Below are 16,798 nucleotides of genomic sequence, written 5' to 3' on the forward strand. Positions count from 1 at the left end.
TTCCGATCTGAGGGAAGAGGAATGGAGCGGCAGAGAGTGGAGTCATCAGCAAAGAGATACAGAGGATTGTCCAGAGAGTCGGAGAGATCATTGATAAAGACCAGAAAAAGCACAGGGCCCAGCACACTGCCTTGGGGAACTCCAGCCTGAACGGGAAGGGGGAGATGAGAGAAATCCATTCAGGGCCACACGTTGACTACGACCAGAGAGGAAGTCCGCAAGCCATGCATGGAGATTTCCATGGATATTTTTTCAAATAATCACGTATTTCTTCCAGAAAATTGTTGAAATAAAAAAAATATTTTGGTATCCACATATGTATTTCTTCGCAGTGGAACAAAACAAAAAAAAATCTGAAAAAATTACAAAACCTTAGCTTATTCCACACAGAAATGCTAAAATGGCCCGGACAATATCATTGGCACCTTTTAGAAGTGGTTAGAGATAATTAGATTTCAAGCAGGTGATTCTCATTCACTTTGTAATTGAACTCACCCGTGGTGAGTTGCAGGTGTTTGCAACATAAAAATCACTCATTCAACCAGTTTGAATGGAGAAAAGGAGTCATTCTGCTGTTTTGTGTCACTGTCTGTACCACAATGAGCATGGAGAAAAGAAAGAAAACCAGAGAATTGTCTGAGGAGGTCAGACACAAGATTGTAGCAAAGTATGGACAATCGCAAGGCTACAAGTCCATCTCCAAAGATCTTGATGTTCCTGTGTCCACCGTACGCAATGTTATCAGGAAATTTAAGGCCCATGGCACTATAACCAACCTCCCTGGATGTGGCCGCAAGAGAGAACTTGATCGAACACTGCAGTGAAGGATTGTTCGAATGGTGGAGAAAACACCTCGATCAACTGTGAAACATATTCAAGCTGACTTTCAGACACAAGGTACGACAGTTTCAACTCGCACTATCCTGTGGGAGTTGTCCTCGTGTGGCAAAATAACGGACAACTTTCACTTTGTTGACAAAGGATCATTTATTAATTATGTACGTACGGAGAGAAAAGTTTGACACCAGGCAAGCAGATCTCTAAATTCCACTCAAGATGGGATTGAATATATACCCACACTGTCCACGACACAAGAAGAACTGCCTTTAGAGACCATCTGTCCCCGCAGAGGGTTGGCCTTTTTTCCTTCGACACAGGGAATTAGCAGTGAACTAGTACTCAATTTGCCAACCTCAGAAGGATGACAAGATGACAGGCTGAGTCAACCCCCCTGGTGTTAATTCAGCGATCGACCGGGATTCGAACCCTGGACCCAAATATCCCAAGCCGGCACCCTAACCGATAAGCCAACACGAGGCTCCCATGACACAAGAAGGCAAAAGGGAAAGCTGGGACATAAGAAAATAACAAAAGCTTATGTAACTGACCCTTGGCTTCACATTTTTGCAAAAGGTCAAACCACAGATAAAAACATGTTTATGCCAGTTCAGCACAAAGAAGCAGTTCTGCCCAGCAACTATGATATGGCTCTCAGCCAACCCATCACAAGCATGCATATTACTCCTGGCCTCACTCAACTTGATCACATGATGCATTAACGCAAGATGCTCATGGCCATGGCTGTCTCTGATTGGTCCAGAGATGGCAATTATCCATTTTTACTCCATAATCCATGGCCAAATCAAAGGGGGTTCTATGGAAGGAGTCCCAGGAGGACCCCACTGCTGAGAAAGAGAGACAAAAGAAAGCCTGACTGGAGTTTTCCAAAACACACCTGAACAAGCCAAAATCCTTCTGGGAGAATGTCATGTGGACAGATGAGACCAAAATATAGATGCTTTTTGGTAAAGCACATCATCTCTATGTTTACAGAAAAGAAAATGAAGCCTTCAAAGAAAAGAACACCTTCCCTCCAGTCAAACATGGAAGAGGTTCAGTGATGTTTTGGGGTTGCTGTGCTGCCTCTGTCACCGGGTGCCTCGAATGTGTGCATGGCATCATTAAATCAGGAGATTACCAAGGCATTTTTGAGCGCAATGTTCAACTCAGTGTCAGAAAGCTGGGTCTCCATCGAAGGTCATGGGTCTTGCAGCAGGACAATGACCCCAAACACTTCAAAAAGAACCCAGGAATAGTTCAAGACAAAACGCTGGACTGTTCTGAAGTGGCCAGCAATGAGTCCAGATCTAAATACCATTGAACACCTGGGGGGAGATCTGAAAACAGCAGTTGGGAGAAGGCACCCTTCAAATCTGGGAGAACTGGAGCAGTTTGCACAAGAAGAGTGGGTCAAACTGCCAGTAGAGATGTGTAGGAAGCTCATTTATGGCTATAGGAAGCGTTTGACTGCAGTTATTTTGTCCAAAGGCTGTGATACCAAATATTAAGTCGAGGGTGTCAATAATTTTGTCAATGCCATTTCTTTTTATTTTCTGATTTAAAAGGATATATTAAGTTCTGAATCAAAAACAAAGGTTCTGTAGTATTAACAGTGAAATAAATAATTGTGGAGATCAAGTACTTGTGTCAATTTCTACTTATTTTGACAGAAAATTGTGAGTTATTTGAAAAAAGTTCAAGGGTGCCAATATTTTTGGCCACGACTGTATACTCATCTTGAAAATAACTTTTATTTTAATTATACAGCAACAATGTTTTTGGGGGCAATAATCAAATAAATTAAATAAATCGGATACATGATCTTTATTACCTTCATTAATTAAGCCTCCCGATCCCAAACCTCTTACTTGTTGATTTCAGTGTTTTCTCCCTTTCTCTATCTTCCTTCCTTCCCCGTTCATTTATCCCCTTGCTGGTTCCACGCAATTGTTGCGCCATGATCCCATTGTCAATTTAACCTTACTCTTCCATGAGCCTCACTCTTGTCGAGAAAAATAAATAAAAAGTGCAATGCAGGTGTTACATGCTCCTCCCCAAACCCCCTGGTCACGGTGTACCTCCGAGCCCCGAGAGGAGTCACGGCAGAAAAATGTGTTATTTGTATGTCAAAGATCAATGGTGAAGCCACACCAATTGTGACCAACCAACAAATATTGCATTAAGATCACACAAGGATAACCTTTACACTATTAAGATCACACAAGGATAACAACACAAAAACAATAGTAATCAATTGTACAACAAATAGTATATCATTCCTATGATGGTACCATCAGGTTCGTACAATATAACTCACTGTGCTCCAAGTGAGCGAAAATAAGAAGATTCCCAATGTCTCTATTCCCGCATCAAGCCAAAATCGTATTCCGGCATCAAGCCAAAGTCAATCCGCTCCAGCGATCGTCAGAACGATGTCTAATCGAGACCAGAATCCCGCTCGGATGACAGCCACAGCCACGCGGCCAAAGCTGCGCAAAGGTGCCCTCAAGGCGACGGGGAAATCCAAAGGCGCCCTCCAGGCGACTGGGAAATCACACCCTCGGGTATTGACGTTTCACGGCTCACAGTGGGCGAACCGCAAATTAACCTTCAAAATCCACGTCACACACACCAGACCAGATAAACGTCTGAATGCGGTGACAACGGCCGAAACGAAGCAAAGAAAACCTTGCGCGATGCGCAAAGCGTGCGAGTCAAAATGGCCGACGGCCCGTACTCAAGACGTAACGGCCCGACGATGATTCTCTTCGGAATCGACCGCAAAACCTCACACGCAGGTTGATCTGTCACAGCGATAACAACTCTGTCGCAGGAAGCCCTTTCCCGGGAAACCCGAAAGTTCGCCAGTGACTCCCGTTCGCCAGCGTTTGCTCCAGAACTCAAAGCAGCTCCGCTTTCTTGTCGAACTCACTCGCTCCGCCTTCTTTTTCTCCTCTTCCTCTTCTTCGTCGTCCGGTTTCATTTAAAACATTAACTTTTTTACCTTTTGAAAATAGCAATATCTATTTCCCTTAAATGACAACAATAATAGTACATGGAATCAAAAATGTTTACAGTGGATGAAAACCACAACAACGGAAGTGACGAATCCGTAACACAGGTAAGATAATTAGCTGAGAAATAGTACCAGTGTGACCAAAGGTAAAGTGGAATACTGGACGCTGTGAAGGTAAACATGCCGCAGTATTACTTTGTCATAGTCAAAAGGTAGTGAGAAAAATCCCAACAACTTCCCATGTGAAAGTGCAGAGCATATGGAATTAAATGGGATTTAATGTTTGTACCGATTTCGATTTTCTCCAGGTCCTCCATTGGGATACGTTGATAGTGCGTCACCTTTTCTGCCTCGCCGTCAAAACTACAGCAAAAATAGAAAAAGGTCACATAATCTCAAGTGTGTTAGATCGAGTTGCTCCAATTTAGATAAAGGATTCATAAACCCATTAGGTTTGAAAATACAAGGAATAATGATCATAAAACTAACGATCAAGCGAATTTGCTGACATTCTGTGTATGTTCAGGTGATATCACATGTGACATTCCGTGTATGTTCAGGTGATATCACATGATAAATGGCAAAATGAAAACCAGATAATAACGAAGGTGCCAAAAAGGACATTTAGGGATGGGAATGGGTTAACCAATATGAGACTTCAGCAGGCATTTTAAAGCTATAAAAACTCTTGGTCACTAGTGCGGCCTTTAGAGGTTTGTAGGAATACTTACTAGGCCACATAGTAAGCCCTGTTGGTAAGAATCAGCAGAACATCAACATCTTTATGTGTGGCATCAACAAGGCTGCACAAGGGTGGAGGGGAGGGAAGCAAAGGACAAATCAATTTGAGAACAGCACAATAATTGAAAGGACAAATGTTTGCACTGAATAGACGTCCACTGAAGAAACCGATAATGAAACAACCTCACCTAGCGTCACAGTCTATGAGTGCCCAACCGCCATGAAAACTTTCGGTGGCAGGAAGCAGCAGACTCATGCATCGCTGCAGCAGCAGCCCCACCTGCTCCTGCTGACTCTTCTGTGTGCCAACCAGCGACTCGTGCTGCAATCCGCGGCTCACGAGCGCCGTGAGGTCCACACGCACGGGCAAGCCCTGCATCAGGTCTGACATGCAGAAAGCAAAAGGGAAAAAGTATGTGGAAAATGTAAAACTAGGACAGAAGAAAAAGAATAGCAGGAAATGAAATGAAAAAATATACAAGAACAGGACAAACAGTAAGACGGTCGACATTAGGTGTTGGCGGGGAAAGAGGGGGGAGAGGGGGTGGGGAGGGAGGTGTGGAATGGGAAAAGCAAGAAGTACAAAATCAAAATACAAGAATAAACCTAAATGCAGGTGGGAGAGCTGGAGCTATGTCTTCATCTCAGGGAATACTTTGAGATAGAGCACCGACTTGTACAACCACAAACCATATAGATAGCAGACATGAGTGCTTCACTTCTCAGAGTTAACTGTCCAACCTATCCTTGCTTCTGCTCCTACCAAACTGTTAATTTCTCCCTCTTTGTCTCAAAAAAAGGAGAGAAAAAAAAGAGGGAATATTGAGGGGGAGGGGACAGTGCTCTTCATCTTCAAGTTAAACATATCCTTATCTTTCAGAGCATTTCAGAAATCATAAAGAGTGAAGTGGGTTGCAGATGTGTGTTTGCCCATTGCCACAACATGGACCTTTAATAAATGGATGAAGCACCGCACCACAGAATGACCTCGATGGGCAATCTAAATGCAGATGATGCAGCAAGATTTATGACCTCATCCAATTAGAGTGGTCTGGGATGCAGCACTTCTGGTAGCATGGTCTCCCTCAAATTAAAAACTGGCAAATCAAATGTTAGAAACTGAGAATTACTAAAGCTTATTATTATATTTTTTCCATTTCACTTACTTATATACAAATATTGACATGGGCATTGAGGAAGTTAGGAGTGGAGGAATGGTTGATCAGAGTAGTGATGGCAATGTACAAAAGAGCGCGCACAGCTGTAAGGACGAAGGACGGGAACAGTGGTGAGTTTGAGGTGAAGGTGGGAGTGCATCAGGGGTCGGTACTAAGTCCACTACTATTTGTAGCTGTGATGGAGGTGCTGGCTCAGAACGTAAAGGAGGGTTTACCGTGGGAGTTGTTGTATGCAGACGATCTGGTGTTGATTGCGGAAAGTATGGATGGACTGAAGGAAAAGATGCACACGTGGAAGGAATGTATGGAGACAAAAGGTCTGAAGGTGAATATCGGAAAGACGAAGGTGATGGCAAGTGGTAAAGCATGTGGTGAGGTGGAAAGAACTGGGAAGTGGCCCTGTGCTGTGTGTAGGAAGGGTGTCGGAGTGAACTCCATTCAATGTACAATGTGCGCTGAGTGGGTTCATCAAAAATGTAGTGGTCTGAGAGGGTTATTAACCAGTGTGGCAGCTACATTCAAATGTAAGGTGTGCACAGAGGGAGCTGCAGATGGAGGAAATGTTGAGTTGGATCTTGGAGACGGCGTGAAGCTGGAAGGTGTGAAAACATTTTGCTACCTCGGAGACATGCTGAATGGAGAAGGTGGATCAGACTCGCCAACGGTTGCTCGAGTGAGATGTGCATGGAAGAAGTTTCGGGAACTGAGTGGCGTGCTGATGATGAGGGGAGTGTCGTTGAAGCTGAAGGGAAAGGTGTATGCTGCAGATGTGAGAAGTGTTATGATTTATGGGAGCGAGACATGGGTAATGAACGTAGAGCAGCAACGAAGGTTGGAAAGGGTGGAAATGCGAATGGTTCGACGGATGTGCGGAGTATCGTTGAGAGAGAGGAAGACAAATGATGAATTGCGAAAGATGATGGGAATAGAGCCTGTGATTGATGCTGTGAAGAGGAACAGGTTGAGATGGTTTGGTCATGTGTTGAGGAAGGATGAAAGTGACTGGTTGAGAAGAGTGATGGAAATGAATGTAGAAGGAAGCAGAGGACGGGGAAGACCGAGAAAGACTTGGCTAAAGATGGTGGAAGAAGAAATGCGGGCAAGGGGGTTAACAAGGAGAGATGCAGAAAATAGGGAAAAATGGAGAAGATTGTCATGGGGACCGCAAGGCTAACCCCCGCTCTAGCAGGGAAAATGGCCTTTAAAATGCATGTTGTTGTTGTTGTTGTATATACAAATGTGTCATTAAGTAGTGTTACGTGATCCTCCCCAAACCCCGGTCATGGTGTACCTCCAAGCCCCGAGAGGAGTCACGGCAGAAAGATGCGTTATTCTGTATGTCAAAGATCAATGGTGAAACCACACCAATTGTTACCAACAAACAAGTATTGTATTAAGGTCACACAAGAATAACAGTACAAAAACAATAGTAATCAATTGTACAACCAATATATCATTCCTATGATGGTACCATCAGTTTCGTACAAAATAACTCACTGTGCTCCAAGTGAGTGAAAATAACATTCCCAATGTCTCTGTCCCAGCTTCAAACCAAAGTCGATCCATGCTCCAGTGATCGTCAGAACGATGTTGTATCGAGACCAGAATCCCGCTCGGTTGACAGTCACACTGCCAAAGATAGGCAAAAGTGTCCTCAAGAGGCGGTTGGGAAATCACACCTTCGGGTATGGACGTTCAACGGCTCCCAATCGGCGAACCGCAAATTCACACTCAAAATCCACGTTACACACACACACCAGGTTAACGTCTGGATGCGGTGAAATGGTTGAAGCGAGGAGAAAAAACCTGGAGCGATGCAAAATCAGGCGCGAGGTAAAATGGCCAACAGTCCGTTCTCGAGACGTAACGGCACTCCAATGATTCTCTTCGGAATCAACCGCAAAACCTGTCACGCAGGTTTATCTGTCACAGCGATAACAACTCTGTCGCAGGAATCCCTTTCCCAGGAAACCCCAAAGTTCACTCATGACCCTCGTTCGCCAGCATTTGCTCAAAACCTCAATGCCGCTCGGCTTCTTCTCCGACCTCACTTGCTCCGCCTCCTTTTCCTTCTCTTCTTTCTCTTCGTCTTCTTCGTCCGGTTCCCGATCCGGTTTCCGGTTTCTTTTAAAACATTAACTTTTTTTACCTTTCGAAAACAGTAATCTCTATTTCACTTAAACGATAACAATAATAGTACATGGAACCAAAAATGTTTACAGTGGATGAGAACCACAACAACGGAAGTGACGAATCCGTAACAGTAGCAAATGCAACTTCAGTGAACTTGCCTTTGCGGGTCCCTGATTGGCTGTGAAAAGCATGTGACAAGAATGTATTTCCCAGCCAGTCAGGGACTCGCATAAATAAAAAACATGGCTGCCTTTACAGAAATTACCGAGATCAAATTATTGTATAATTTTCTTAATGGTCCTTTCTTTTCTTTTTTCTTTTTTTTTTAACAATAATGTGAAGTGATTTTTTAACACAAAATCGAGGCTCTGAAAGGCGAGGTGGCAGAGTCCAAAAAGAGGCAACAAACTGACAGTGGGGCTTGGGGGAGGAAATGTGAATACATCAAGCAAAGGAATGGATGAACAAGAAAATAGGAGAGAGAGAGACAGAGACAGAGAAATTGGGGCTTTTGCCCCAATTTACAACAGCTGTCATCCCTTTGTTAAATAGCTCCAAGTTCTCTTCAACCAATCCAACGTCTTTGGCATCATTCACCAAAACACAAACGTCATCTGAATAGGCCGATACCTTCACTTCATGCTCTATCAACACTTTGAAGCCTTCTAGAGATTTCCGAAGCACTACCAACAGGGGGTTCAATACTCAAGGCAAACAAAATACTAGACAGGGGGCAGCCCTGACGAATCCCCCTCTCAACCTTTACAGGTAGGATCAGTTCATTATTGACTTTAAATAATGAATAAACTTGACTTTATAACAGTTTAATGTGAGCAACACAACCATTTCCGAGGGAAAGCTTTTCCAGAACTCTAAATAAATACTTGTGGTGCACCCTATCAAAAGCATTTTCCTGATCAAGACAGGTTAATCCAATTTCTTCATTAGCTTTTTTACATACATTCCATAGATCCCGAACAAGAAAAATATTGTCATGAATCTGACGACCCATAACACAAAACCCTTGATCACAATGTATCAAATCTTCTAAATAAGGGGATAAACGTCGTGCCAGTGCTTTCGCAAAAATCTTATAATCAACTGGTACAAGCGAAACAGGCCGCCGACTCATGATGAGCTGTGGATCTCTATTCTTCGGAAGGAGCGTCACCACTGCTCCACGGCAGCTGAGAGGAAATTCACCACCTTCAATGCCTTCTTCAAGGACCTCTAGCAAGCAAGGACCTACAAGTGTCCAGAAAATCCTATAAAACTCCACTGGGAGGCCATCCAGACCTGGTGCTGTTCCTATAGTCATAGACATCAGTGACTGTTCCAGCTCATGTAACGTCAATGCAGTTCCAAGATTCACTTTATGCTCGTCTCTTAGCTGAGGCAGCTCCGTTGTAAAATGCTCCATGCACTCTTCTGCACTTCCTCATTAGAAAATAACTTTGTAAAGTGATCAGAAACAACCTTCTTTATCTGGCATTGTGACACACTGATGTTTTCCCCCGGCCTCCTGAGGCATCCCATTTGCTTTTGTGGCACAGATTCTTTTTCCAGATTAAGAAAGTACTTGGTGGGTGCATCTATTTTATATAAGCGATCCATCCTTAGTCTAATCATAGCACCCATGGCCTTATAATTTACAATCTCTTTCAGAAGTAATTGCTTCTCCACCAATAGTTTGTGCTTCTGCACATCCGGTTGTTTTGCTAAATTTCCTTGCAATTTTGCAATCTCTCTTTCCAAAACTTGTTTCTCTACTCTTCCTTGCTTTGAGGTAAACATTTTAAACTGTTGGCAGAACACCGCAATTTGCGCCTTCACATTGTCCCAACAAGTTCGCAAATTAACAAAACTCTCTTCTGCAAACGAGATCCTGCCACACCACCGGAAAGGATTCTTGGAAGTATTACTGAGCATATCTATATTTAATTTCCAATAAGAAGACCTGCCCCCATACACCCCCCAAACGAGACGTTAGTTTAAAAACTAGGACAATTAAACTGTGGTCTGAGAAACCCGAGGGAATAATATCTCTTCTCAAAACATCCTTCATCTGCTTATTAACATAAAACCGATGTAACCTCGCTAACATGACAATGTTCCTTACACATCTACACCATGAAAACCCACACTCTTTAGGGTGCTGATCCCTCCATGCATCATCCAATAAAAAACCTCCGAACTGCCTCTGCTAAAGGCTTAACTGACTCAGGGTGAGGTTCCGCACGGTTTAAAGTGCAAATAAAATCCCCCCCCCCCCCCCCCCCCAATCACAATAGTCATGAGACCCAATATTCCTTAAAATCCCAGTCAATTCTAACAACAAGTCATTCCTCTCCTTGCTTTTACTTGGGGCATACACATTCACAATAAAAAACCTATAGCTATCTAACACAAAGGACAAAGTGGCAAGGTATCCCTGCACAACCTCAGTGAACACGACAGAGGTGGTTTGCAGAGCAGGATGCGAAAATTAAGCAATTCCTGCAGTAATGGAATCTTTATCGCTAAATAAAAGTTGTCCTTTCAGTAGCTGCCTTCAATTGGCTAGATAATTCAGGGTATTGAGTTTCCTGAAGCAGGACAATCCTCAGCTTCAATCCCTTTACCAAGGATTTAACCTGGAGTTTACACCCTAAGGCTACACCTCCATTAATATTTATACTCCCAAAATGCACCTCAAATATGAGGATGGAGGAGTTAGGACTTCAAATCCTTCTGGGTTTTCTTTCAATCATTCTGGGCTTTTTAAACCCATTTCTTTAACCGGAATTTATTTGTATCTGTAAAAACGGAATCATCCGGACTCCGAGTAATTTCCTTGAGTTGATTTATAAGTCCCAGAAGGTCTGAAAAAAAAATCTCTCAAATCAACGTTTATGATAGGAGTCTTTTAGAAAGGCCTTTATCTCATCATCCGAGGGGGTGACTTTTACCTCATTGTTCTGAAACGGCACTTCTTCGACATCATCAATTTCCGAATCCTCTGAGGCTGAATCACCCTTATGCCCCATGGTGTCACCAAATACCTCTACCTCTGAAACTAGAGCCCCCTCGTTACTCTCCCACTTTGCTTAATAGAATCTGCTATGGGCCCACCGGGCTGCGGTGGACCGAATTTACATTTTACATTTTCATTTTCACACTATCATAACAACCGAAGCAGGAGCTGCAAAGGTCACGGCCGAATTTACATTTTCGCCACCTGACAGATTCTGGCAACAGTGGTTTATTCACACAGGGAGGATGAAGAGCCACGTTAGTATGTCCACTGCCTAACTTGGATTCAGGCAATAGTGGTTCACCCACACTGAGAGGTAGAGGACCCACAGAACCCTCTAATATGCCTGACAATGATTCAGGCACCGGAGGATCATCTACCAGGGGGGCTATCCCAATTACTTTGTCTACCTCCCCCCACCACTTTCAACAACCTCACACTGTTCCTCACGATCTTCTACAACCGACTGCAAGTCATTCCCGAGAACCTTTGGACAACTCTCAATTGAGTTTATGCGCTCACTTACATCGTCTTGTTCCAGTTGGTTCATAGCACCACTGGAACCTTCATCTTGCAGAGCCTGTAGAGCAGCAAATCGATTCCCTCCACCGGGAATACTTCCATTCTGCTCAGTGTTGCAGGCTTTTTTTTAATGAGAGATTGGAGATGCATCTCTTATTTTAGACTTTCGTTTTTTAACCAAAGTTAACCCATTGTTCCCACTTTCATCCTGCTACTCTGATACAACATTGTTTACGTTTACAGGGGTCATTTGAGGCGCCAAGGAGGAAACACTTGGAATTTCATCTCTTACATTTCCCTCCACAGGAGGAACAGCTGCAGCGGGATTTTCGGCCTGTTCCTTATTTTTGGGACAAAACCTAAAGCTTCATATGTCCAAACCCGCCACACAAAAAAACACTTTAGTGAATCTGCGATAGCGTATACTTGGTAATCGTGCCTGTCCTGAGTGAATTTTAACGTTAAATTCAACTCCTCATTTCCATTTTTCAATACCATGTAAACACTTCTCTTAAAGGACATTATGTTCTTCGCATCATCCTGTTTGATTCTCAAAGGAATCGTCAACATTTGTGAAACGATCGTTCCATACTTTGCCAATGCAGCGGTAATCGAGCCTCCCTTCAGGAAGGGAGGGACCTTAGAGATTGTTGCCTTCCGAGCAGGAGTGTCTAGGCTCTAGGTAGGGGGTACCCCATTAAAAACAGCCCCGAGTCTAAGACCAAACCTTGCTCAACTACACGAGTAACGAAATCGACATTTGCCACTAAAACAATGACTCGTTTTGCTCATTCGTGACGCCGCACGAACATATTCCATCCCGATCAAATTTCCAATACATAACACCACACTCTCCATGGCAATACCTTCCGGAGGAGTGCACACTACTCCATGCTTGCAATTCAGATTCTCGAACGCAGCATAGCGATTTGTATGTGCCACCATCATTTCCTTGGTGAACGAATACACACAAACCACACCCCCACCCACCGATCCTCGGCAGGAGGGGGAAAAGAAAATTTAAATTAAAGAAAAATAAAACTACCAAATAAAATGTCTAAGCCTAACTGCAATAAAGCTCAAATAAATACTGTATAGTATAAAGAAAACAATTGTTTTCAACAAAAAGGAGGTGCACGGTGGGCCTCAAAAAGTCACCCGACACACCTTTCTTTCTATGAAACGATTAATGCTGCCTCTCTCTCTTGTCTAAACCACATGCTGTGGGCTCTGTCTCTCTCATCACGAAAGGAATGGGGAAGGTAAAAGAACGAGGGAGAACAAGCAAGATGAATCGACACAAATAACGAAGGTAAGGAGCAAAAAAAACAAAAAAAAACGAAGGTTGAGAGCTGGGGGGAAAGGGAGGGCAGAGAATACTAGAAAAGAGGAAGAAAGACGATAAACGAACAAAACACAGAAACGCAACAACGAACTACACGCGCATGTACACTACCGCCATGATACCGCACCCAACTCACAACATGCCAGCAGGGGGCGACAGAGAGAAAGATAGGGAGAGAGAGAGAGAGAGAGAGAGAGAGTGAGAGAGAGAGAGAGAGTGAGAGTGAGAGAGAGAGATAGATTTCCATAATGATATCATTCAAATATTATGATCTTCAGACATTTTTTGTCGTTTTCTGCCTCATTAAAATTATATTTTCAGCTATCATAATGACATCAATTGGTGTTTATTCACAAGACAAACCAATCTCATGAACACAACTACTGACAAGAGACAGCAGAGGCTAACAAGCAAATGGATCACCATGCACAGACTTGTCAAGTTAGCCATTGGTCTCACAGAAATGTCAAACATGCAGCGCAAAGATTTGTCAGCTCCCATTTGCTGCCGAGACACCAGAATGCGGATAACTGCATTGATTGAACTTTAATATTTTCAAGCCACGCTATTATAACAACCGAAGCATGAGCTGCAAAGGTCACAACATAGTGTTACCCACCTATGGTGGCCTGCCGGTAAGCGTCTCGAAACTGGTTCAGATAGTATCTGTTGGCAGAATTATAGCCATCCCGCATGACACCTGCCAGTCGGCGCTCGCCTGTGCGTGTGAAATCTCCCTGGGTGAGGATTAAGGGAGAAGGTTTTAAAAATTGCAATAAAAGTACATGAAGCATTTAACCAGACAATGGTATTGTGGTTAGAGTGTATGGTCTGGGGAGGTCGGCGGTTTAAACCTGATCCTGGCGGAGTCAAAACAAGGCTTTTAAAGTGGTACATACAGCTTCCTTCCTTGATGCTTAGCATTTAAAGGATAGAGCACAAACGACCATAGGTTGGCAGTCGTTGGAGAGGAAATCTCTTAAATTGCCCCCACCAAGTTATTGCCGGTAACCAGAGTGCCCCGAGAAGTTCAACCTAACGAGCATAAATGTGGAAACGATGCTGGACATTAAACATTCCCAACATCGACAAATAAGATCTTACCTTGAGAGCAGCAGTGCCAGCGTACTGTCGGCTGATAGTATCTCCATTGTTAGCCCACATGACCTGATACGTCCGACGACATTTTGTTGGCAGAACGTGATCAGGTGGAATGGCCCCCAACTTTTGTAGCTGCCCACCACGACCACAGTGCCGCCATGTGACAAAAACGTGCAATAAGAGATGACACAATAACGGATCAATTGGCCAAAAAAAATTTCAAGAAATAAACAAAAACTAGTTATAAATGTATCAAATGATCATATTACCAAATGCAGCATCTTTAACATGTAAGGTGATTAATCAATGAGAAAACCAAATAGAATAACAACTATTGAAAGAAATGGCAGCTGTAAGGCATATCATTATGTGTTCTACCATTTTCGTCATAAGATTTATACAGGTAATGATGCTCATGGAAAAGTGGACGATAGGAATGAAATGGTCGATAGACAGTGGGGAGAAGGAGAAACAGATGGAGAAGAATGCATGCATGAGAGGTGTTATGGGTAAAAGCAGGACAGGGTCACAGTGGGTGTAATAAATCTCTTGTGAGCCCCAACAACTCAATATTGCCAGAAAGAGAGGGATGCTGACAGATCCTGCCCAGCAGAAGGGGTGAAAAACAGCATTGCACACAGTGGGTTAAATAAACGCAATGATAAATAAAATGTTCCATTCATGGAAGGAAGTCATTGATTGAGCGAAGAACAAGAGCTTCTGATGACTCGTCAGCCTCAAGATGTAGAGTATGGCAGAGAATGCAATTTCTAAGCAACCCCGCTGCTTTAATGTATCGAGGAAATCGCATTGCCAGTCCAGGAAGGGAACATAGATACCATTTGCTGACAATGTGGAAATCTGGGTAAGATGCGAGACAGAATGTAATGCACTGAAAAACTGGAGATAAAAACTGGAGATGGCATTGACCTCTTGTTTGAAAATGAAGGAAACCATCAATTGTTGACATGGAAGCAGAAGCATGTCCAGGGTGGAATGATCTGGGCAAAAGTAAAACTGATGACCAAAGGTCTGACAATAAAAAACAAAAATAAAAATGATGAGTCTTGAGGTCTGCAGCAGTGATCACAATTCCATTGCTATGCTTATGACTGACAGAAGAAGGCTGAATGGTCGATAAAGAAGTGACAGTTTTTAGTCCGTGTTGTATTTCTCCAAATAGGGATAAACATTGATGAGTTTTCATTATATAGACATGTCAGGGTTAGCACTCAGAGTGCAGAGAAAGTGTGCACCTGGAAAAGTGCAGAGAAAGGGTAGTAGACTGAGAGCAGGCCCTGGTTGCTCAATTTAACCACTCGGATAATTTAACCACAGGATAAGAGCTATCCCTGTGGTTAAAAATTATTATCCGATGGTCAACGACCCGACCATTTATCATCAAGTGAAGAAGCAGTACCATGTTTAAAGTATTTTGTAGGACTTCACCAAGGTAGGATCCATCAGGTCACCCCGTATGGAAAACTTTGGAAATTCTATCTGCCAGATAAGTAATTTATTCACAGGATAACGTTTATCCAACCTTTGAGCAACCAGGTGCAAATGACTAAGCCTCGACTGTTAAAGCACAGAAGCAACAGAGTTCAGTTAGCAGTTGAGAAGGTAAGAGATGCTGTTAATATTTAAACCACGTCTAGTTTGATGACTTTAGAATTGGAAGAATGTCATTTGCTAACGTCGAATACAGAAAACATCACTAACCTCTCCACTCTACCAAAAATGAGCTTTTTTACTTCCGTAGATGGTCACCAGTTGGCCTTGTTAAGAATAAGTATTCTGCAAAACACTTGTGACTGTTAGTTACAAAAAAAAAATTCTGCAATGTTTTAAATAGTTGTCTCGCTATTTAAAACATTCGTTTCCAAAAAAAGAAAAGCTAGTTTCCACCCGATTCCGAAATGCTATTCTCAAAACACCACTAGAGGCAGCTTTGAGGAGGTTGCTCAGAAAAACCAAGCTCGATACATCTTGCCCTGAAAGACTACTTTGCTACAGCCACGCCAGCTCACCTGGCCCTCCAAAACCACGCGTGCTATGGCCGCTTGGACTACGTTGGTCCTGTCCAGGCAATCCATGCAATTCACTCGAAATACCCCTTGTTGCTCCTGGATGATGCCTGCACTGTCAGCCCTGTTAGGAAGAAAATGGATGAGTGCAAAGGAGTACAAATACATATTTGAAAGGGTAAAAAAGGTGCGAGACTGAATAGGAATGCCAAACAATCAGAAACTGCTGCTAAAACATCGCGGCGTGTGCCTAGAAATGTCAAATCGCAGGAACCACTACTTCAATATACATTTGTCAAGAGCTACAATGTTGACAGGTTTGTATCTCATAAAAAGCTTTTAAATATTACTCCAGAGCACAATTTTTTCTTTGTACAATAACCAAATGATCGAGAGGTAAACCATAAAAATCAAAATAAATAAAATTGACAGTTTTCACAAGAGATTAATGCATGCGTACATTGGTTTACCTTGATGGATGTGAATTCAAACTTTTTTTAAGAACAGAAAGTGTAATGTTTGTTTCTTAAAGCTTGTTTTAAACACATCATTCCCTCCATCTACCATGTTATCACCCCTGTCTGTCTGTGAACAGAATATCTCAAAAATTTAAGGATGGATCCGGACAAGACCTGGTGGACAGGTTTGGTGTGTGACGAGGAAGAATCGATTCAATTTTGGTGAAGTTCCAAATCCAGATATGATAACCTTTTTTAATTCTCGAAGTGATTCTTCACCATTTAGTGGTCAGGCCAAAACCGATAGTAGCACGATATCTCAAAACGTTGTGGACTAATTATGACAAAACAAGGTGGATGAGTTGATTAGGTGACAAGAACAAGTTGATTAGAGTTTGGTTCAGGTCTGCATGCAGACCCTGCA

At 42.9% G+C, this 16,798-nt stretch overlaps 1 protein-coding gene across 3 annotated transcripts in view; it reads right to left on the bottom strand.

Moving 5' to 3' along the window:
* Positions 1 to 16,798, bottom strand: part of INPP5F (inositol polyphosphate-5-phosphatase F) — a 116,408-nt gene that overhangs the window by 8,637 nt on the left and 90,973 nt on the right. The window contains exons 12-17 of one of the 3 annotated variants that reach the window (XM_068106129.2): positions 15,920 to 16,040; positions 13,893 to 14,021; positions 13,408 to 13,525; positions 4,786 to 4,981; positions 4,588 to 4,659; positions 4,146 to 4,219 (exon numbers count right to left, since the gene is read on the bottom strand). In XM_068106129.2, the coding sequence (XP_067962230.1) occupies positions 4,146 to 4,219; positions 4,588 to 4,659; positions 4,786 to 4,981; positions 13,408 to 13,525; positions 13,893 to 14,021; positions 15,920 to 16,040 (710 nt within the window). Of the gene's footprint in view, positions 1 to 4,145; positions 4,220 to 4,587; positions 4,660 to 4,785; positions 4,982 to 13,407; positions 13,526 to 13,892; positions 14,022 to 15,611; positions 15,687 to 15,919; positions 16,041 to 16,798 lie in introns of those variants that run through there. The other 2 variants (XM_068106130.2, XR_010983192.2) reach the window with 2 other exon arrangements.

This window comes from Myxine glutinosa, chromosome 2 (assembly GCF_964187855.1).
Source record: "Myxine glutinosa chromosome 2, kmMyxGlut1.1, whole genome shotgun sequence".
Lineage (NCBI taxonomy): Eukaryota > Metazoa > Chordata > Myxini > Myxiniformes > Myxinidae > Myxine > Myxine glutinosa.